A 23890-nucleotide genomic window follows, 5' to 3' on the forward strand; every position below is an offset into this window, starting at 1 on the left:
GCATATGATTTTGCGTTACAGTGGAGGCGAGGAATCGGTTCAAGGAATACGTCAACACCTTGGCCACCATAAAAAACGAGGAGGTAGGTTACGCAGATTCTCTCGCAGTTGCCTTTCGCTTCCTTGACAGGAGCGACTTGTTGCGCACTCGGCGACGTTGCCGGTTCTGCTCGCGCGTCAATTGAAAAATTCCGCACCAAGTTATTATCGCCGTGTTATTGTTATAGTCTACATAACTCGTCCCGTGTTCGAACATATTGGGAGCCTAAATTATACGTAGTATCATATCGATTATAAATAATGTTGGATTGAGAATTGTTACTATGATTTATAATCTAGAAAAAACTGAGTTTTTTTTAGAGAGCTTATGTTGGTATTCGGAGAAACATAAACAACCGACTTCTCAGTAAACTTGAACAAGTATGTCCGCGCGTGAATGTGTTTTGATTAAAGTATCAATCTTTGCGTGTCGATCAAAATATAGTGTATATAATAAACAGTGCTGTGTGAATAAAATTTAGAATTTCGTTATCTCGTTAACATCGTTCGAAATATCGATATCGTTCACAAATCGAAAAATGACGATATTAAACTTTCTAGACAAAACGAACTGGGTATTATTTGGATTTTCGAAAGCGAGAAACAAAGAGAGCGAGAAAGAAGATTAAATTTGTAAAGAAAAATATACAAAGTTTACGTGGAAAATAATCTTGAGATAAATATAATATTGAAAATTGGAGATCTTTATTGAATTTCCGGGAATCTTGTTTTTTCGGCAATTAATATAATAGAAATAAACTTAGTGACGTATGTGCGAGTGTGTTGCTCCTGTCAAATTATTCATGGACAAACCGCTCTCAAGGTGAACGTTCTTTAACAGGGCGACAAGTACCTAGTCCTTAAGAAGAAATATCGGCAACCTTTCCTGGACTTTTCATCCCCTCAACCAGTAGGATCTCCTCTTGCCTCTCCCGATCTAGCTACTCCGGTTTCTCCTCTGCGGGAGCCTCCGCCTTATCGGCCGCCACCTCCCGCGCCCCTCAGTCCGTCGTCGGACAATTCTCACGCGAGTTTCGAGGAGTCTGCGACGCCAATCTCGGAACGCGAAAACGGCCAAAAAAATGATAATTCGGATGCGTCCAGCGCATCGGTATCGTCACCACCCGTTCCACCGCGACGTAAAAGCCAGGACAAACTCAAGACGGAGAATAAGGAAAACGTTGATAGGAATAAAAGTGGCTTCTCGGAAAGTGTTATAAAGGTAAGATTTTCATTTATAATAATAATCATTGCGTAGATACTGATATTGGTGTTACTCGCACATCGCTGTCAATGACAATTATTATTTTTTTCTCAATTTATAATCTATGTAATTTATATAAATCTATATAATATAGAAAATAATATTTGATATAGACAATAAAATGATGATATACACAATAAAATAATTATAAAATACTATGAAATATAATATAATATATAATAAAAAATATAGAGTATAATATAAAATAAAATTTAATATAAATTTAATATAAATAAAGTAGAAAATAATATAAAAATAATATAAAATAAATATTCAAGAATTACAATGAAAGAATTAATGACTACAAATTTTTATTACAAAACATTCTAGAAATTTTTTAAAAATTTACATACATACATATTACAGATTATTAATTCAGTATTGTTCTTTTTATCTCTTTGGAATTCATTAATAATTTAGCGACTACATATTTTTGATAATTGCAATTAATTAACTAAAATTCGGATCTATTTTGTGAAATCGAAACTGTTGAATTATAGGAAGACGAAACAGCAGCGACGACAAATCCCGCCTCAGCTGAGCAGCTCAGCTTTCGCGAGCGGATGCAACGCTTCAATCGGATGGCCAGCGAAACCGATCTTCCTGCCAGGCCTAACGACACGACCAGCCCCTCCAAGAAACGAGCTGATAAGGTAAGATATCTTTTACATTATTTTTTTCTCTTGCAATCAACACGTTGCGAACACAACATAGATTTAAATCGCAAATAATAAATTTCGGAGGAAGGCGAGAAAAGATTCTCTATATATTCTCTTGATATAAATAATATATTATTTCAATATAATAAAATTTTATGAAATCAGTTATAATATAATATAATTTTAAAATCACGAGAAGAGTGAGATTTAATATCTCGGCGAAAGGGTAGAAGAATATTGGGGTCTCTTACACTTTAATATCGCGCGTTTTTAGGGTCAATTATATACCGCCTTCGGGCAAAAGCGGTCGTTATATCTCGGCTTTCTCGCGAGAGTTAAATCATGGCGATCGTCGTGTTGTGACATCGCCGGCCGCTTATGTTTTCCAAACACACGCGGGGACACAAAAGGGGGGTTCCGTATTGAATTATCCCGACGGGCTTTAAATACTCCGGACGAGCGATTCGGCACGGAACGATCCACGCGCGAGGATGTCTTATACATCCCTCGAGGGATCGGGAGGAAGGATGCGGTGTGTACAAGGCTGACTGCCCATCTTGCATACCGAGTAGGCTACTAGGAATCCTTTCTCCGTATCCTTTACACGCGCTCTCGCGATGATTCCCTCTCTCTCTTTCTCACTTACACCACCGCTCGGTCTCCTTTCCTCCAGCGTTTCTCCCGTCGTTCGTGCGCCGTTTATCGCGGCGAGCAATATTCATCGCATTTGAATATCCTGCGGGCGGTATCTCGCGTAGCGATCAGGATGTTGCGCCGATGTTGCCGTAAATCATAATTAGCCGCGCCTGGAAATTAAAAGTGGAGGAGGAGGGGTCGCGAGATCTCGGGGAGAGGAGCGGGGTATCCCGGGATCCTCTTTCCGCCGCGACCAACAAAGCTGGCACCGGCAGGATGTGCCTGCCGCTCGTTCCTTTTACGCGATCCGATCCTCCATCATAATTTCGATATGTTTATCGGGGCTCGCGATTAAAGGCGCCGACCGTTTAAGACTCTTCGCGAAAGAGGAAGGATGCGGATTCTATACTTTCTTCCGTTCGAGATTTTACTCGCTCGTGGCTGCGATATAATTCGTCTTTGAGGAAACCGAGGAATCTCCTACTCATTTTTGAATATCTATTTTAATTATCTATTCAAAAGAATTTTTACCAATAATTTGTTCCAGCTGCTTGCGTTAATTTAATGGTATGAGAGATCGAAATTTTTTTTTATCATGACAGAAATCAATCATATTATGTAAGAAAATCATAATATATTTATCACATAATACTTTGCTTTTACAAGCTCGGTCTTCCTTTCGCGAACGAAATTGGACAAAACATCAACGGACGCCGAGAGATTTTGACACATTTTTTTATAACGAAAGGGAATTGTTTATTGCCACCTGTATAGAATGGATGGTCCATGATAATTATGTATTACTCGAGCGCCACAACCTGGTCCTGGCGGTCCCTTTCATATAGGACTTCGACCAGGGCGGCCGTTAATTTTTATTGCTTGTAAGCGCGGAAAGGGTTTTCGGGCCACGCGGGGAGAATCCTCTCTCGCCTCCGGACATCCTGTAATCTCCTGGGAAGCCCGTTGGTGAGAGTCGCCGGGCTTTCTTTACGGTAATTATTATGCAACGTAGCCGGGCGATTCCGCCCTTTGCATCCCTAATGACCGTTTCGTCTAACGCTGTGTCGCGTGCCGTTGGCCGACCAACACGTCGCCGCGTTTCGCGTGGTTTCCCGTCATATTTTCTCCGAACGGCTGATTACGCGTCATTGAATGCGCGATAGATACGTCACGATGATTGACAGGGAAATCTACCGGCGGGATCAGAAATGCAAAGAGAGATGCTTAAACGTAAATTTGTAGACAAGTAACGTTTAAGATAATTTTCAATTAATTTTTTCGATCGCTCACAAATGAATACAAGAATCCTCATTCGCGTCACGTACGCTTTGTTCTTGTTAATATTCGACAGATAGCTTCCTCAGGTGCATTTAATCACCGAAACACAATGTATTACACTAATGTAATACGCGACTAATGCGGCCGTTTGTAGGCATTATGCTTTTCCGAGCAGCGGAGGCAGCTTCTTTTCTATGTAAATAGAAAAGAGCGCGGGTGGCGAAACGCGTTTTACCTGTCGTTCTGTGAGAATTCTCGCGGTTACCTCAGCTTTTTACCTTGTATCAAACATTTCTCTCTCACGCGAGAATAATAATGAGATATTATAACTCCGTGTAGAAGAGATTTCGTATTTTCAAGCTTGTTTCACCGGTCGTCGCATCGAACGTTCTCGCGAATTATCGTCACGTGTCGTGGAAGTTAAGGCTCGAGTTTATTTGGAAATGTTGGCAAAATAGAACGGAACAAGAGCCCTTTTACGAGAGCGGCGACGTCGAAAGTGCGCCACGCTTGTACGTTCGCGTGTATATGTACGTGGATGCCGACGGCGTCTTCGTCGAGACGCCTAACAAGAAGCTCGCTTTTACTTCGGCACCTCGAGAACGCGTTCTAATTAGGATCACGCGTGTTCGCCTCTTATACGGAGGGCGAGTCTTGTCGGGCGAGTCTCGTCCCTTTTCGTGCGGCAAAGAGCGAGAACGAGAAGGGTGGGAAAGGGTGGGAGGGGGGGTGGAAACTCATCGTAAAGGCGCCTAACACGGCCGTGCCGAACTTGGAATTTCTGCCGTATAGTTCCGCATACATTAGGGACCTTGGATGAAACTTGGAGGGTGGTTTGCCTCTCGGCAACGAAAGGAGGCGAGGACTGAAGCGCAGCGCGCTGCTGAAGGAGGCCGCCGGAGGGGGAGGGGGAGGGAAGGGATCGCAGGGTGTAAACCGCACAAAGTAATCTTACAGAATGTATATGCAAAGAGGTTCAGAACGCGGTGAGGCGTAGCGAGGTGAGGCGAAGCGAGGGCACAGCTTGCATGATTCTATTCGCGACAATCTCGACAAGACACCTCCGCGGGCAAACTTACTCTCGTGCGGCTTACTTCCGAAGACTCGTCGACTCCTGATCGATGTTGATTACATTCCCTCTAATTAGCTTTTATTCGACATTTTTAATTTCTGTTTAAGATAAACTCTCGAAGGGCCGTAAATTTATTGATAAAATTAATATATTCGAATATATTAATATTAATGTAATCATTTAAAAAGAAAATCAGAAGAAAGAGATCGTTTTCACGCCCATATTCATTAGAGAGAGGACGTCTGCGAACATTTTTCGCTTCGATTTAAATTCAAGTTTAAATTCAAAGCGTTGACATTAGATCAACGAAGGTTAATTCCAGATTATCATTTTCCGAGCGATTGCCCGTGCAGTCTCGAGTTATCTTCAACGTTAAATCTAAACTGTTGCTATTTCCAAGTATATCCGAGTGTCAATCTATTCAACGAGTTTAAGCGCGTCTTATTGTTTATTCAAGAAATATTTCAGTCATTAATCAAACTAACAGCATAGAATACGTGACAGGTGCACCTGGTCGTGATGGTTTAAGCGCGTTGTACATCGCTCTGTGAACGAGACGGAGAGAAAGAAAGAGATATATATACAGAGGAATCCATTTATTCGTTCCAAGTAGTCGGCAGATAGCACGAATGGAAATAAAATCGTTTACATCTTGTTCCTTTAATTAGGCAAATCCACTTGGGCCAAGAGTGCCAAGTCGATAAGCGACCGTGAGATAAGCTCGTTCATTACCGTCGGAATTTATCGATGTAACCGATGAGATATATCCCTCTCCCGCAATGAATACTACTTCTTTTTTCTCTCGCGCTATCGTGCGCATAATCGCGGGAAAATCGGTGATCATTCGCGAGAGGGATAGCGCGGATAGTCTCTTACAACATTGGAGGATTATCCAGAAGGCTATCGACGAGCATTTCGCATATAATCGAGTAAATTATGGCGCAGCGCTAATATGTACAGACGCAACACCTCGTTCGACGATAATTAAATATCGTTGGTTAAATTTAATAACCGGTCAGATAATTGGAGGTTGCGCGCGATCGGTGATAATTCATCGCGTTAATAACGATGTTGAGAGATCTAACAGAAGCGGATCGTGACGTGATCCGGCAACGACACCAATTTTCTTGGCACCAGATGCGTATTATACAAATTCACGCTTAAGTTTCGTGCCGGGCGGCGCGTACCGATATAAACAAGCTTGTCTACAGGAGTAGTTAGCACCCACTGTTCCCGCATGTAACGGGGCGACTAGATACACCTCCAACAGGTCCGCCGACATTTATTCCGGGCCTATTACGAGTTAATCTTGAAGGCACACACAGCGCGCATTATCATTTAAATTGGTGTCGTTATGCACGCGCATTAAATTTGTTTGCTCAACGGCTGGCTGCGACGCCTCGCCTCCGCTTCCGCCAGAATTTCTTTGGGCCTTTATGTGGTAATAGGTAGGGCACGCAGATACCGCTATACCGCGTAGAGCCACGCACAGGAGGAGAAATGGCGAACGGTTTACAATGGGGATCGTGCTCGTTGCTTTCTCATAATTCCTATCGTCCATCACGTTTTCGTACCGACTCGAGCTTCTGGTCTTACGCTAATCCATCAACCGCCGCATCTTCTGGAAAAAGATTATACGGTAGATAACATGAGATTTCTTCTTTCGAGACGCTTATACCAAATCAGCCTCGTTGATTACCTTCTTCGTTCTCCGGCGTTCTCTCGCCTGAATGGCAGCATTCCGGGGGTATTCATCCGCGGGAGTCTCATCTCCCGTAGTGACAGTCCCAGGACTATACCGAAAACTGACTCATTGTGACTGTCACGGCAACGACGGACAGGACGCCGCCCTTCCGGGTCATGGGATTCTTCTTGGTGGTCCCTCATGGGATCGAAATTTTTGAGTTATTGTCTGGTCATTTTTCTTTTTTGCATTTTTTCATCCCGTAGAGAGAAGTTATATAATGTTTAGTAAATATAAAATTTAATATTTTTTTATTTTTAATATGTTTTTATTTTTAAATAAGAAAAAATTTTAATTAGGAATTAAGGATGTTTTGTATTTACTTTTAAAATATTGAGAATGAATTTAATGAAAATTGTACAGAATGTCCTTACATATGTTTAGAATTTTCAGTACAATTTTTAAATCGATTCACTAAAGCGTTCACAAGTTATAAGGATTTTAATTTGCACCGAATTAACATGTGTTCTTACGGGAAACGTATAACCACGTCGATTTAAATGACAAAAATACATGGAAATAATATTCAGAATTTGTTTAAAATTTGTAAAAGTTTAAATACAGAGGAAATATTTGGTCAAATAATATTATACAAGTACTAACTGGTTAAAAAGATATTAAATATAATTCAATGAAGTTAGCCATGTATCTGTCATAAGGCGAAATTCTCTGCCAAAAGTTAATCGTTTCGATTAACAAAATTTGGAATATTTCAGTAAAAATGCAATAAACTAATAAAAATTCCACACAATTTCTCATATTCAAAATACACCAAAAGTGGATATTCGTCAATATTGATTTTCAGCTACTTTTTGCTGGGAATGTACAAAACATCCTTAAATAAATTTGATGAAGTAAATAGTAATAGCAGCTTAACAATTTTTTTTAAGAATTGACTCTCTCTCTCTCTCTCCTTTCTCGTGATATATATATATATATATATATATATATATATATATATATTTACTTTGCATTTTGAAAATATTTTATTGTTTTTACATGTGAACGCAATTTGTTTGAATGCGCTTTGTTCTATCCAAATAAAATTTGATTAAAATTTTATTCCGCTTGCGCGACTCGCGATACTCCAATATTTTTCGAGTTGAGATGAATTTGCTGATCGATCCGTATCCTCCTTCGTCGCGAAGATAATCTGGCCGTTAAACGATCATATGGGCCCTGCGAGACTAAGCTCGTACTTTATGCCGCGCGATAGTACGGTAAGCCAGGAGCGTACCTTATCAGAGATCTGACTCGCGCAGTGAGCAGCTATTTGTATTCATAAGTCTGCGGGAGGCCGGCGCTCGCTCCCTGGGCACAGTCCTGGGACCGTTCTAGGCCGCACAAGGCCCGACGGTGTTCCCTCGGGACCAGTTCCGTTCGCAATGCGGGGACGAAGGCAGAGAGAAAGAGAGGAGGGACAATAGAGGGCCACGTCATTCAGCCGAGAGGCGCCCTTCTCCGCGGATATCTTGGTGCTCCGTCGACGTATATATGTATATATGCACGTTCGCCCGGTCCCGAGAGCTGTATGCGCGTTCGAGAATGTGACCAGTCATCGAGTTATTTAATTTTTCGTGGCATCCCCGCCGCGCGTGTTTGCTCAGCCCCGCTGTGAGCACAAATTACCTCGCGACCGAATCACCTCGGGCGAAATGCCCCGGGTCCGCGGCCCGTCCGCCCCCTCTTGTAACCCAGCGTCCGCTGCCATCAGCGTCGATGACGCTTCTTATCCCCCGATGATCTTCAAGACGGAAGTCTCCACAGAAAAAAGATGACACGTCTCTTTCTCCCTCTCTCTCTCTCTTCCTTTTTTCTCTGCATCTTTCGATGTGGCAGACTTCAGACTGGCCGAATTGCGCGAGTAAGACTTTTGAAAGCAATTGTAAAGATTCGATAAATATTTTAAAAATTATTAATGAAAAAATGTATCGTGTATTTTAAAAGCAGTATCGTTATTTTTCTTGGGCAGCTTGCGATGTTTAGGAAGAACAGTTTCATGTCGACTAGAAGTCTCTCGTTATTTATTATTGCTGCATTATATCGGTTTTAATTGGCGTCACTTTTTTCGACACGGTCGCGTACAAGACGGTCGGAATTTATTCCTAGCAATCGCGCGACGACGTCGCTGCAACACCTGAACCCTTTACGCACAGAGGACACGGGACCAAAACGGACATGCCCGCGTTCTCTCCCCGTGGCCTAGGTGCGCATATATACGGTCAGTCCACCTCGCTATCTATATGCTAATCCATTGAGATGGTACCCGTAGATTACACCTCGGAATTAGCCCAGAGACCCGGGTATCAGGGCCGCACAGACAGGCCGGGTTGTGTATCTATACATACCTTTATCCCACCTTATACACGTAACCCCGCCGCCTCTCTCCCTGCACTTACAAGCTTGCGTACACATACACGTATGCCCGTGTAAAGATCAGACACGCGTATACAGGTGTGTATACCTGGCGGAACCATCGTGGTTCGGTATAGAACCTGGATGACTCGGCGCTTCCAGTTCGTTAGCCCGTGTTAATAACGTTAAAGAGGATGCGATAAACTCGTTAGGGCACGAAACCGCGCAGGCGGCTAAGCTCGACCTTCATCGAAGTATACCGAGGACCACAATGGAGCCACGCCAACGTTGCTCGCTTCTTCGTCGAATCGAACATATTAACCGGACAGATCCTCTTTTTACGCATTTACGAAATTTCTAATATTATTGTCTAACGTTCTCGCGTAAGGAAAGGATCGATATTTTCCCTCGTTGAAGCAAATCGATCGGTTGATTTTTCAATGAATTTTTATTTTAATTTTCTCGTTAGTCTTACGCAATAGGAAACGCAATAATATATACTCGATGAACGTACTCTATTACGCAACAGCATAGATCAACACGCGTTCGTCACGCCCAGTCATTTCGTGAAACGGTTCTTTTTCGAGAAGTTAATTCTACGACGATTCTATCGCGCCAACACATCGGCTATTAAGATTTCTCCCATCCAGCACTTCTCTATCATTCTTTACATCAACACATTGTCGACCTAACGTTTCTCGCATTTATCATCAGACTTGTATTCTAGCATTATATAGCCAATATTTACAATTTTCTACAAAATGAGATATTAATAATAGTACGATTGCTACAAGTTTTTCCGAGATTATATGCGAAATATTGTACATAGTCGGGACTATCGTACACTTAACGCATGATTATCATTCAGAAAACGAACGTGCCGATTATATGACGCTTTACCGTTGGAAGCCCCTCGAAACTGTGACATTTGCCGGCGGAACAATCGCGCGGCGACAGAACCGTGTGCTCGAGTACCGCAGTAAATTTATTATCCGACGGGAATATGATCACGCGACGCGTATTTGCGGGACCGAGGTACACCGAGGAACACGGTACGTAGGTACGTACGAATATAATCCTGTCAACGAAAGGGTTGGAGGAGGTGGGGTGGGCGGGGGGAGGGCGACCGGTTGGGCGAGAGCGAGCGCGCGTTGCGGTGTCGATGCCCCGTGTTTGGCCCATCCGGACCAAATTCGACGTGTGCCACCCGCGAAAATACGAGGCCGCGGGTTATGAATCATACGCCTCCTCTCATACGCCGTTATCGCGCGAGATAATGATCGTCCGCGAACGATAATTTCCCCGACCGTCGTGTAATCGCGCGACGCCGACTTGTCGTCGCTCGCTATGATTACGCGCGAGATTCATCCGTCGAGAATTAATTTCGCGCGAACCGATTTCGAGCCCGAGGATCGGTATAGTTAACCGCGAGTTTGGTGAAGGGTATTTTCGCGCATCGCTTTGCTTTATCATTTTATGCCACACCTTCTATCTCGAGCGAGACAAAGTATCTCCCATCAATGTACGACCCGTCGAATCGCGAAGCAAATTATTTATATTTTTTCGTTGAAATTCGATTATATTCGAGCGGCGGATCGATTTAAATTTTCGGACGAACGGGAGAATCGGCGAGGGTCGAAACGTCGTACCGGGCATCTCGTCGTCGTATTTCGACGCGATTTCATTCGGCCCGCGACCGAACCTTTGGATTATGATCCCCGACGATGGAAATGGCGTTAGGTAGGTGGGTATACCCGAGATAGGTAGGCATTATGGTGGTCGTTGGGAGGCGTCGCCGAACCGAACGCTGAATCACCCAGCGAGAGTTTTCCTGTCAGCGGCAGGACGGGCACCGCCATCCGACGAAGCCCCGTGGAATTGCCTCGCACGGCCTCGAAATGAATGCGCGAACGCCCATTAGGGGAATAAATCAGGCCAATGTTATCCGCAGGATCGCATAATCGATCTCGCGCGCTCGACTAATCCGGGGCCTAATCGTTTCACGGCGCTGCCGCGGCCAGAAAAGTTCCTCCCGATGGGAGAAAGGGGAGAAGGATCGTTGGACATGGATACGAGGATTCCTCTCTGCGACCGCGATAAAGATGCGCGATGCATCTATTAATCTAGCGTGTTCTAGACGGACACTTTGAGAATCAACAAACAGAATTTAATTTTCATCGGGGCACCTTGAGATGAAAGCACAGAATTTCTTTCACGAATTTTCGTGGCTCGTTTCATTCAATATGTGAATCGCGCGAGATGTGACTTAGCAAAGATTAAGTCAGCTTTGGCCCATAGTAAAATTTCTTTTGCCCACATCTCATTGAAATGAATCTAATATATATTATATATATAAATTATATATTTACATAATATATTTAATTTTAAACATTTTACACGTTAAATATATTATAAAGAAATTATATACATATTGTATTCTTAATTAATTTTGTTTCTTAAAATAATATTCACATTACAACTGACAATCAAAAAAAGCAAAGATATTTTCAAAATAAAAATTATTGACATTTTTGTACAGTGTACATATGAAATATAATATTTATTCGAATTATTGCACGAATTTTATAAAAAATATTTTGAAGGTATGGGTCACTCGTGATCCAACGTCTGCCGACGAAGAATTAAGCATATGATAAATCGTCGCCACGATTGGCGTCTCGTCGATCGACGGTCGCATTAAATACACATCCCATTTTAATCAGGATCGATCCTCCTTGCTGGACTTTTCGGCGCTGACCAGAGGCGGTCAGGCAGGGGAGAGGGACGCGAGAAGGGGGATGAATTGTAGGGTGCGCCGAGTCGCGAAAATGTTTGGTTAGCATTTGGCTTATTGGCCGGCGAATGTTCGTGCGCTGTTAGGCGTGTATGGATGGCCCCCAGGTTATAATAAAGCTAATTCCGCGGAGCTCTCGAGGCAGCTCGTGCCGCAACATGTTTTGCCTCTCGTTCTACCACGTCTGCCTCCTCCCCCGCCCTCCCCCTACCTCCATCGTCTCGCCGATATATCCGCTCCTCGTGCACCCCGTAGTCTCTCTCGTATCTCTCTCTCTTGCGCGGCGAGTCGCTCGCACGCCGTTAGAGCAACCGAATATATTTATACGCCCCCTCGGAGGGCAGCGGCGCACGTCTGCTTATTAAAACGTTTCCACCCCGACGAGAAGTGCGCGCGTTCGCTATCCGCTTTACATCGCGTATTCCTTTTATTGTTCGAGAAAAGCGACGAGGGGAGACGGAGGTAGCAGGAGGGCGCGAGTAAGCACGTGCATGCCTGCCCGAGTAGTCGAGTACCTGCCGCTGGCCACATTCGGCGGAATTAGACGCGCGAATGTGCGCGGCTTAACTGTCGGGCGAGCGTGTTTTTGAGTCGGCACTGATGCGCCGCGAAGAGCGATAACAATGAGAGATACGGATGTGTGGTGGGGGTGGAGAGGGGTTAGGGAAGAAGGGGGTAGGTCAGCCGGCTCGTTACCGCGGCTGCTGATGGGCCCTTTGTATCCATTTCTATGACACTTGGCTCGCTCGCTCGTGCTAGGATCACGATCCTAAGTGATTACGCGGCTTGTATGCGTCGCGTCCGTTAGCTTTTTATCCGATTACGAACGTGATACACGAGCGTATCCATACATCCATACGTGTATCCGCTATTACGATGGAATATCCACCGTCAGATATCCGGATTATACGTATCCTCGATAGGAGAGATAATTTGCTAATAATATTCGATTAACGGGCGAATTATTTCTCTTCTTTCGCTAACGATCAATTTACTTGCGATTAATTCTCCTTTTTGCGAATCGTATCCTCGATCGTTTCACGTTGATAGAGATATTTAGGAGACGAGTAGGAGGGCGAATTGAATCTTGATTCTGACAAGTGGATCGCGATTGATTGGTTCGCGGGCTCTAACAGGTCTGTTGTGTTAATTAATTCCCGCTGATCTCAATTAAAATATTAATTACGGCGGAACAATGACTCGTCGAAAGAGGCCAGCGGCAAGGATGGAGGGGCGACTCGCCTCTTCTCGTTCATCCGGCGTTCGGTGCTGAAGAAATCGCCATCGCGATGCTATTACGATTACCCGGGTCTTATAAGCTTATCTGATAACCGCGCCATTATGGTCCATGTGCGCCGTCGCTGACTGGCCCCGTTTGTCTGATCGTTCGCGGAGACCTCTCGCGCTACGGGAGGATGAGAACATTTGCATATCTCCGGGATAGCCCGGTAATAGATACGAGCGAACCAGTGTCTCTGCATTCCCCCCTCTTCGGCTCGCATCTCATCGAAGATGATCGTATCTCGCGCAATCGCTTAAAAATCAATCAGCGACGAATACCATATGAGCGTAAACATCTGTTACTGTCTTCCGATCATCCGAGATTGGACATTTTTCGGGTAGAATCTTTCTCCCCGAAATCTCTTTGGGTCTTGGTAAAATGTCGACGAATTCGGTCGGGTTCTCGTTGCTTGCATAATTTTGCGACAATTTGCATATTAATCGCGAAGCATATGCGGAGAAGAATTTTTGAGAATCGCTTCTCTCTCTTTACACATATTCTTATATATACTTCATTAATAATCGAGGATCTCTGCGTATTTCTCTACCAGGTGCTCTTATGCGAGGGAAATAAAAAGCGGCTGCATTTTTCATTATATACGGTTAATGACCAAGACGGTTGCGGGATACGAGAATGGTTGAAATTAAATATTAATTCAGCAGCGTGCCTTCGTTTCCGCCAGGCAACGTAATGTCTTTTTGTCGCGAATACAATTGTTGCGTCGTTGATGAAGTATAGCCTCTCCGATGCATACGTATAACAAAGTCCGTCCTATCGGCGTGCATCTGTGCATTCGCACGCGTACAGGCGTGTTGCGAGAGCACACGTAGCGAGCACGAAAGCTGGGAACGCACCTCGATGCATCACCTGACGCGACGGGGGGTCAGTGACTATCATTTCGAGAAGAGATGAAATTTCCGGAAGAGATCCTCCGAAAGCTCTCGCGTGACGCGACGTGGCCGTCGATTCTCCTTTCGACGTGAGCGAAGGGAGGAAGGGGAAATTGGATTAACGTCGGAATGTCGGGGCGTACTCGTCTCGCGCGTCCTTCGAAACGTGATTTCACTTAAGGACACGCGCGATGTTGTCGATGGATAGAGATATATCGTGGCCGGCTAATGATGACTCGGCCAAAGTGCGCGTCTCGCGCGGCCGGCCCGATAATTTATGAAGAGTCACGATCGATTCGGGGCCGAGTGTCGATATGAGCACCTCGAACAACCGACGCGGCCGTGACGAGTGAAAATACAAACAGTTTAACAGGGATGAGTAGTCGTTTAGCGTTCCTGGGATCGGGAGAGAACCCTTTCCTCTCCTCCGCAACCGCCACCTCCGTCCTCGGCGTCATCCTACCGCGGTATCACGCGTATAACGCGAAACCGCGCGTCGAAGATCGGTATACGCGAACGCGATTAAACGACGAGTTTCTCGTTAAAAAGCGTTATTTGCGACTTTAAGATATCGTCGAGGATTTGCTCGAGCGAATCGTAAGCCGATACCGAGAGTACATCGCGTGTATAAGAATTTTATCAAAAGTATCTCAAGCATGCTTTACGTATTCCGTTACCTTGATAATCGTGATCGAGAATCGTTCGATTTGCCGAGTGTCGAGGGAAAGAGGGGGAGGACCGACGTTTCCGAAATGGGACGTCTGTTCCTGGGACGGCGGGAGTTGCGTAAGTGCGTGCGGCCGAGCCAGCCAACCTCCCAAGGTCTTGCGCCGGAGAATCAATTATTGGATCCGTATATCAATCTGATGGGCGAAGCGCGCGCGGTGGCCTCCCGCTGCGCTCACGCATTTTCTTCCCTCTCATTCTCTTTCTCTCTTACTATCCTCGCAATACACACACACACACATACACGTCGATGTACTCTCCAGAATGCAACCAACGCCAACGCCATATGCAGCGGACCGGTTTTCGCCGCCATCGGTTGCGCGCGCGATCGTCCGCGTGACGTAGCGCGTAATGTTGATTTTTCGACGGATCTCAGCTCTAACCCCTCTCTCTCTTTTCTCCGCAGGGCGCCGACGAGGATGACAGCGCTTCCGTTGCCTCGGTAAGTTCATCACCCACCGCAGATCGCGATTATTGCGCGCGCCAATCCGATGAGAGAGCTGTACGGGGCATAATTCCCTCTCCGCGGTCGGACGTGCACCTTGATGAATGCACGCCAGGATCGTGGCCGGGGATCTTAATTAAAATTCGCCCGCTCTCGATCGGACGGGCCTCGCTCGATCTTCAGCGTTGCCGATCGATCCTTCGTCGATCGACCTCTCGCGCCATTAATTGCTAATAATCGCGATCGATGTTTCCTCAAAGCAACTGGATGGAAAATCGCGGGAGTGGCTGGTCAGGGCGGCGCAGGGGGACTACCAGGCGTTGGCGAAACTCGCAGCCGAGGAACCTCGTCTCACCAGACTCAAGGTAAGAGTCTACTCTATCATTTCGCTCTGACCCGATCGTAAATCATTTCACGAGCATTCACGTGGAACTCTAAGACGAGCGATAACGCGAAACATTTTTCACCTAGAATATCGAAAACTCGCATCGCTTCGCTTTTAATTGCGATGTTACAAATCATCGAGAGATGAGGGAGATCCCTCATCTCTTTAGATGATGACGAAAATATTTTTAGCTATAACTTTAACATCTAGATAAAAGAAAAAAAACACCGTAATCTCGCCTAGAAGGAATGTACGACTCGTAATACACGCGCGCAAAAATTTCCTAGATTTTCGCGACGTTTTATCGATTTTTTATCGTTCATGTACGAACGCGCAATGGATCTCATTGAATTACGGCTACGCCACTTTGGGTGATAATGACAAAGGTAGCGGGCGCGAGGTTCGGAAATATATAATTACGGTGTGTGGCTTACCGTAAGGCCTGGGGATCAGGCCGTTATTACACGCACGGCAGAACTTAACACCTGCGGCGTTGTAAATTCGCCGTTTTCGCGCGCCGCCATTGACAGGTCAATAAATCTAAGAGCCCCCGTGGCAATCAGGCAGCCGTTGTATACCACGCTAGCGATATGTGGAGCGGATCAGGAGTGGCGGATGGTAGCGGACGGGTTAAAGGGCCATTCACACCACTTGTATCGATTATAAATCTCCGTCTGTCAAGCGTTCCACGAAGCTGCTCCTTCAACGACGCCCCCCGTGGAGCGTTAAAGTTAAGATGATGTAAAAATATTAAATATTTCATTACATTCCGCATTACGTAACTGCTGATTATATAAAAATGTAACTTAAACACAAATGGAGTAACAAGAGATTATACTCTCAAGATTAATTAATGAAATATTTATGGAATTTTACTAATCTTAATAATTTTATGATCGAAGCACGCTGCGCGTTAAATACATCTCTTCTCTTATCATCGTTTTTCCTATCTGAGGCAACCTTAACTTGCACGCGAATGTTGAGCGAGAAAGAGGAAGGGGCGGACGAGAGGGTGAAGTGATCAAAAGGTGGGGACGTTGCACGGTGGTTGGAGATGGTCGGCGAAAGGGGTAGGAGAGGCAGCTCGACCGCATAGGGGCTGCGTGCTGAATTCATTCCGCTGGACAAGGCTGCCCCACACCCACCACCGGCCGGGCCACGTCGGCCTCATCCCTTGGGATAAATTGGCCGAACCCGCGTGTTTGCGGATAACATCGCCGCGATATACGTTCGCCTATATACGTCCGTAGCGAACCCAAATCGTCCGCGGTCCTTTTTGCGACGTGTCTCGGACTCGCGAAAATTGGCAACGAACCGCTCTGTCGTTTGTTTGTTTTTCTGTCTTTTTTTTTTATTCGCGCCATATCTCTTCCGCAAAACACACGCATAAACCAGGCGAATAAACCAATTTACGATACTTGAAAAGCGAAAAAATAAAACTCGAGCGTCGATAATTTTTCGTTTCGGAACAGATGAACATAAAGCGAGTGTTTGCCAAATTATCGCGTTGGTCGCGTAAATTTTTATCCACCGTATCTATCTATCGTATATATCTATCGTGTATCGAATAGGTATATGACAAGAACGGTTGTTCCTGCGCGCGCCGAGTCTTGGTACACGTAGACATATAATAATCTATCATCGATGAATATGCAACAGAGTTTAGACCGGAGAGGGTGTGACTCGATAGGGTGCTGGAGAGCTGGGTGAAGTAAGCGACACGGGGTGCCGGGGGGGGAGAAAGGGGAGAGAGTCGAGAGGGAACGGGATCGTCAGTAGGCATGCCAATTACTCTCCCGGTAATTAAATCAACACCGGAGCTAATCAACGTTACCCCCGGCGTATCTCTATCCCTCTTCGTCGGAATAAATAAATCGGACTATTATTCGATATTCGACTAATTAGACATTGCTGGCGAGGATCTTGTTGCGAGTGAATCAGTCAAACATTTGATTCTAGTCTCTGAAGAGAAAATTTAAATGCAAACTCGCAGAATGTATAAGAGAATTTAACTTTAGATTCTGTATATTTTTTTTTTTTTCAGATAAAGAAAATAGCAAAGTAATTGAACATTTTTATTCGACGCGTTACATCTTTTCTTATTGTCTGCTACAATCGCGGCGTGTATTTTCACCGTCCTTTGTCATTTATTGTCTACGAACCCGTATTAGCGGTCCGTTCATACACGCGCGATTCACGCGTGATTCTCAAACATCGCGGACGGCCATTGTATTCTGTGGGTCAGGTGTACACCGTCGTCATCGTCGTCGCACTATACTTGCCCATTATGCTTTATTAACGGACGTGTCTGGCATCGCGATAGATTCGCTTCTGTGAGTCGCGCGTGCCTTCCTCGGAAATGCAAGACCGGTGCATTGTCGGTTTGACGTGACGCGCGGCTGTTCGATCGTCCCTATTATGTTTATTTCCACGAACCCGCTTCTATGGCACTTTGACAGCTGCAACTGTCGCCGATCGCCGTGGACTTTGTTTATCTCGTAGCCCGCATCTTTCTCGTTTCCCATTTCTTAGAAACTCGATCGATTAATTATTAAAATCGATCTCAAAGCGTTAAGCGATTCGCTCGAGCTACGAGCGAGATTGAAAAAAATTCCAGTTTAAACGAGCGATGATAGATATTTATAAAACGTAACGAATTATTAATAGCATTATTCGCGGAGGACAACACTGTAATAATTGAGTTCTGCGTCGCTCACGAATAAAAGCTGTTAGCGAGGATCGCCCGGGCAATATTATATAGCGACCGGTATTTGCGGGTTTGGCCTCCGTGTATTTATCTCGTGGTATCTCCCGGTTTAATAACGCCAGGCAATCAGGAGGTATACCCCGTTCGTTCCGTTGGTGCATTCGTAAGGGTCTCTCTCGCGGTCGGCTCTCGCTCGCCCTCTCTCGATGCCGATAAATAATAACCATTTGTATTGGATTCTAATTACTCGCTCTAAGCAAACAAATAAACGGCCGGAGATGAGAGAGTGCCGTGAGAGGAGGAGGAGGAGGAGGTGAGCTTAATGTTATGGTGTGGCCGCGGGCTGATTTAAGGAGTGCGGGACCGCCCACCTCGAAGATGTATCTCGAAGCCGAGTATCGGTCCACCTGTTATGAGCGTTTCAACGCCACCGTGCATCTTTCTCCCCTTCTTTCACCCGCTGTAACGCTGTTTCCCTTCGCCACTGTCGGTCGCTGCCGCTCGGGAAAAATTTCGATGCCGCACGAACCGTCCTTGTCGAGCGACACCGAGAATGATCCGGCGCGAACGACTGGAAATAATAATTCGCGCGCGAGCACCTTTCATTTGCGGCCGATAAATTACGAATATCGCCCTAAGGACTGCTCTTTAAGTGGCGCGTATCCTTCCGTCTGGCGAACGTGGGAAGGAATTCGCTTTCAGAGACGACTCTCCAGAGAGGCGATCCTTTCTCGCGATGACGGCCATGATCGATAAGAGGCAGCGCGCGAGAGGAGAAACGCGTTTTCGCTTAAAAGGTCCTCAAAAAAGGCCGACGGTAGTTCGTTACCGGTGGGCTATTAGCGGGCGTAACGCACGTCGTAGGAGCGTCGAAGGACTAAGTAAACCCAGACTAACAAGGAGGCGTATCCAACGGACACGAATGATCTACCGATCCAAAGTTGGCATTATTCCGCTCTCTCTCTTACCCTCCCCGACTAGCGTTGCCTCCTCTCTCTCCGTCTCTCGTTTGACTCCGCGCTGTCCCCTTTCTCTTTTTCCTTCATGTATATATCCACGAATCCTACCTCTACCTATAGGCGAATTTATCTACCTGTGCGCCTCCTACCTACGCCCCCGAATATTAACACTCTGATTTATGCGCGTAATTATCTCTAGTTATTTTCTTAGTACGACCCCGGTACCTCTCGGCGTAGCTTGTCTTCGTAGCTGCCGGTGCTGCTGATGCACAACAAATTAACCGTTCCTTCTTCCGCCTCCTCGCGTTTCGCGATCCTCTCTTCCCCGACGCCGTTCGTTCTACCTAAGCGTATTTATAGGGACCTCGTTTAATTTTGTAATTGCATTCTTATTATGTATTTCTCCACGAACGGACGCTCGGTCGGAGGGGACGAGAAGGCGAGATGGTTGCGCCTCGGATTCGACTCGCGGAGATCATTTATTCTCGCGGCGCGACTCACCAAACGACCTGTCCCGCTTCCCTATGGGCCGTGTGTGTGCTTTGAAGTATGGAATATACACGGCTGAGATATATTCCCGTTCGCTTGTTTAATGGTTACTATTAAATTTATCTTGCGCGCGTCAAAGATGGCTTTACGATGATTAACAATCATTAGACGATACCGAGGCATTTACCTCCGACGAGATCTCCCATCGCGAATATATCTCGAACTTGTCAGATGGCGAAATATTGAAACGTGTTCTTTTCCAAGTTATCTTTAATACGCGACAAATCAAATCAAAGTTTACGATTTTGGTAATTAAATCTTGTTTGAATCATACCGCGCGCAACTGCAGGAAGCAACCGCAATTCTCTTGATCCACTCGCAGGTAAAAATATCGAACCTACCCGAGATGCGTATATTTTAGCTGTGAGTAGATTTTATGGGGCGCTGTCAAAGGTGTCGGGAATCAGGGCGCCAGGGCGTCGTCATCTCGACATGGGATCATCTTGCGTGGCGTTAGTACCCTTTTTATGAGTCTCCATTCCTCGGTGGTTCTTCTTTCGACCAGGATCCCCTTTAGAGTTTCATTTTTCGCCCCATTGTACAGATCGGCCGATTTGTTAGTTGGCTATTCGGAAACGACTCGGTCGGATTTTTGTGGCCGTTTCTCTCTCGAAAAAAAGGAAAATCTCAAAACACATGAACCGCAATATTATCGATGATGTAACGAAGCTTTTTTTATTCCGAAAAATTATTTATCGAAACATATTTGATATATTCATCTTTCTTTCTGATAAAAATTGACGTTTCGTATAATTCTTTTCGTATCTAAAATAACTCGCTGAGATATGTCGCGCCATAATTGGTTTTAGCTGTCGTCGATTATAAGATTCGATACAAGATTCTTTCATCATCGTTAATTACTATCGCGATAAGAGACGCCGCAAACTCGTTTTCGCCGATGGATTAACGGATTGATATACCCGCTCGACATTAATATCGCTCATTCCACCGATAAAGACACGATCGCATGATCGCGCAGGATCATCCGCGTTCTAGCAAACCGGCGCGGGATCGGTAATCAAGGCGCAAAGCGCTGTATATAAGCCGACACGCGATAACCGAGTCTAATTTAAATATTTCTCGAATAATCCTGGCGCCTTTCCCCGTTCGTCTCGCGCGAATAATGTCTGGTATACATCGTGACAGGAATGTCCCGTACCACGTGATTAATGTCGTAGTACAGGTGTACCGATACATTGTAACGCGTACACCCGTGTCGGGGATACCCGGCACGCACACGGCAGGCTCTGCGATCCGCGCATAATTTTACCGCGCCTTGAGCGAGGTTCCGAGAAATTATGCGCGTAATAACGAGGAACGACGAATAACGTCGGCCTCGACGATATCTACCCGCGAAATCGTTCGTGACGTGCGCTCGTCGATCGTGCACTCCCAGCGCAGCCCGGCACGTCCAGGGGGAAGACGAGGAGGAGGAGGAGGAGGAGGGGGAGAAAAGGACAGGGGCACGCAGGGCGTTCACACCGCGCGGGGGGATATATATACTTTACGCTCTTCTTTCGCCCTTTCTATATATCCGTCACTCTCCTTGGCGCATCGAGCCTCTCTCCCTTCCCTCCTCCCCCCTGTTGTCCTGCTTGTTCGCGCTGCGCGCCGCTAATTAGCTTCAAGACCGATGACTATCTGTCCAGCCGCATGTCCTTAAAGTGGCGAGCTCAAACATCCGGTACGCCTTTTCCGTTCGGAATTCGAGTCTTTCCACGGATTCGTGACAGCGATGACGACGACGACAACAATGTGACGCTCGCCTGCGCTTCTTCTCGGCTTCTTTGTTACTAAAAAGAAATGCGCGTTTACTTCATAGTCGTCGATATCGTTTATCTCGACGAGTTATGGAACCCTTGATTGAACGATGAATGTTTTTTTTTCCATATGCTCCGTATCATCTCATTAGGAATATTTTTATATCTCGAGATCGTAGATATTCGAGAAGAGAGAGAAAAAAAGGAGATGCTTATCTGTCGTTATTACGTATGTCTGCGGCATCGTTTTATGAAAGTCTGTGCGAACAGGTGTAATCTAATAAACATAAACTCTTTAGTTACATTACAGTACAAAGAATATCTATCTGATACACGCGACGGTGTAATGACATAGGTTTAATGCAGCGTGTATGATTAATGGCGTGCTATATATGAGTAGCATACATTTAAAAGGATATATATACGTATAATTAAGCAGCATTTATACGTGTAAGCGTTTTATCGCTACATACATCGCAGGTGCATCGCGAGAGTGCGAATCGCGCTCCGACTTTGATTCCATTACGGGTCCGTATATCATCGCCGACGCGTAGTAGCGATCAAAACGCGGAATCATTAGCCGTCGGGATTCACCGCTGGCGTCTCATTGAATTTGGAATCTTGCCTAGAATTAATCTGCATGAAATCGTCGGGGCGATATGGCGGCGCCCGCGCCACTTTCGAATCGACCGCGTCTCCTGCGCGAGAGATGGAGGAGATCGCGTACGATGCACGTCGTATACACGCATACCTGCGCAAACACAGACGCACCATCGTCGTGCAATTAGTAAGCGGAGCTCATTATGGAGATTCTTCGCGTAACTAAATACTTAATACAGGTCTCGCTGTCTCTCTCTCTCTTTCTCTCTCTCTTCCCGCTTTGAATTCGTAAAGAGTCGTGGCGTTGCTAGAGGCAGACAACCCGCATATAATGACAGTCGCTAAATGTGAGGAGCCCCTGGCGTTCCTATAAACGCAATAGCTGACGCATACACATGCACGCGTGCGCGCGTGCTTCCCCGTACGAGAACCTGCTCTAAACGCATTGGACGGATCGCGTGTCGATCTACGCCGAGATATTTGTTACTTTACAGTTGTATCACGTTTTGCGCGGGGAAACAAAGCCATTGTTTGTAGTTCGTACATGCTACGCCTGTCTGAGTCGACCGGCCACGTCGCAAACCGCGTCGTTTACAGCGATCGAGGATGCGGAGCGCCCTGTCGAAATCCCTTGTCGATCTCTTCTTCCGATCCTCTTGTCCTGTCCATCCTCGTTTAGCTCGCGATGATGGAAAGCGTGTTGAAAATATTTTCCGAGACCTCGAGCAACATATTTTATCACGAAAGTTGCGAATTTAGCTTTTCTCGCGAGCCAAGTGAAGCTTCTCTTGATGCCTCTACTCCAAATTTTCAGGAATCAAGTCCGCAGAGTACAAGTTGCAAACTTGTGGAACTTGTTTATAACTTCCTACGCGTTTGGTTATTTTTTTTTCCTTCTTTTATCGTATCTTTTTTTACCGTGTATGCGGCGAGTCGCATTCTGCGCTTCGCCGACGTGTGCGGAGGAGTAGTGGTGACGGCAGCATCTGATGAATTTGTGAGACGTCGTTGATATTTCAGTGTCAGGGTCGGCGGTTTTTGTCATTTGTAGCGGCGAGCTTCGAAACGCCGCTGCGTCGCTAAGTTAAATCGAGTTTAGACTCTAATTACACAAGGACGCCATTTCTGAACAAGCCATCGTATTCTGGGTGTTCCACACAATTTCCCTCGAAGAACATATAAATATTCGCGGGAGGTAAATTCGAACAATTTTCATGAATCTTGAATTATAAGAAATTAAACGCTTATAATGTATTCAATCTGAGGATTGCAAGAGGGAATAAAACGAGATTTCCTTATCGATATTTTTAATTTTGATGAAATACTTTGCTAGAATAGAAATTTAATTTGAAATTTTGTTCGTGTGTCTAATGCTTGCGAAAAGTGAGAAGATTTATTCGAAGAAGGTAAAACACATTCGTGCAGAATATTTTGATGTATATAGAAAATATTTTTAATACTGTAATATAATTATAATGATATATGTAAAATATTATATATATATATAAAAAACGAGAGCACATGAGCTGCGCGTATCGTGTCACGCTGCACAGATAAGGATCCAGGTTTTGTTTTAATGCGACTACGAATGCTTGTTAACGACCACGGCTCATGGGTCTGTCGCCTCGGCTATTATATTCACATGTACACGTATACACGCATACACACACGTGTTGGTCATTCGCACCAAGTCGACAGCTTCGCGAACTCCTCCTACACAGACCGGACATTTCCTTCGGCATCGCT

At 45.4% G+C, this 23890-nt stretch overlaps 1 protein-coding gene across 7 annotated transcripts in view; it reads left to right on the plus strand.

The window, feature by feature from the left end:
• Positions 1–23890, plus strand: part of LOC105252720 (ankyrin repeat domain-containing protein SOWAHB) — a 99200-nt gene that overhangs the window by 286 nt on the left and 75024 nt on the right. For all 7 annotated transcript variants that reach the window (XM_025408265.1, XM_011260248.3, XM_011260249.3 and 4 more), the window contains exons 2-6: positions 22–83; positions 881–1261; positions 1804–1956; positions 15146–15181; positions 15445–15549. In XM_025408265.1, the coding sequence (XP_025264050.1) occupies positions 22–83; positions 881–1261; positions 1804–1956; positions 15146–15181; positions 15445–15549 (737 nt within the window). The remainder of the gene's footprint in view (positions 1–21; positions 84–880; positions 1262–1803; positions 1957–15145; positions 15182–15444; positions 15550–23890) is intronic.

Source organism: Camponotus floridanus, unplaced genomic scaffold, assembly GCF_003227725.1.
Source record: "Camponotus floridanus strain SB8 unplaced genomic scaffold, Cflo_v7.5 scaffold20, whole genome shotgun sequence".
NCBI lineage: Eukaryota > Metazoa > Arthropoda > Insecta > Hymenoptera > Formicidae > Camponotus > Camponotus floridanus.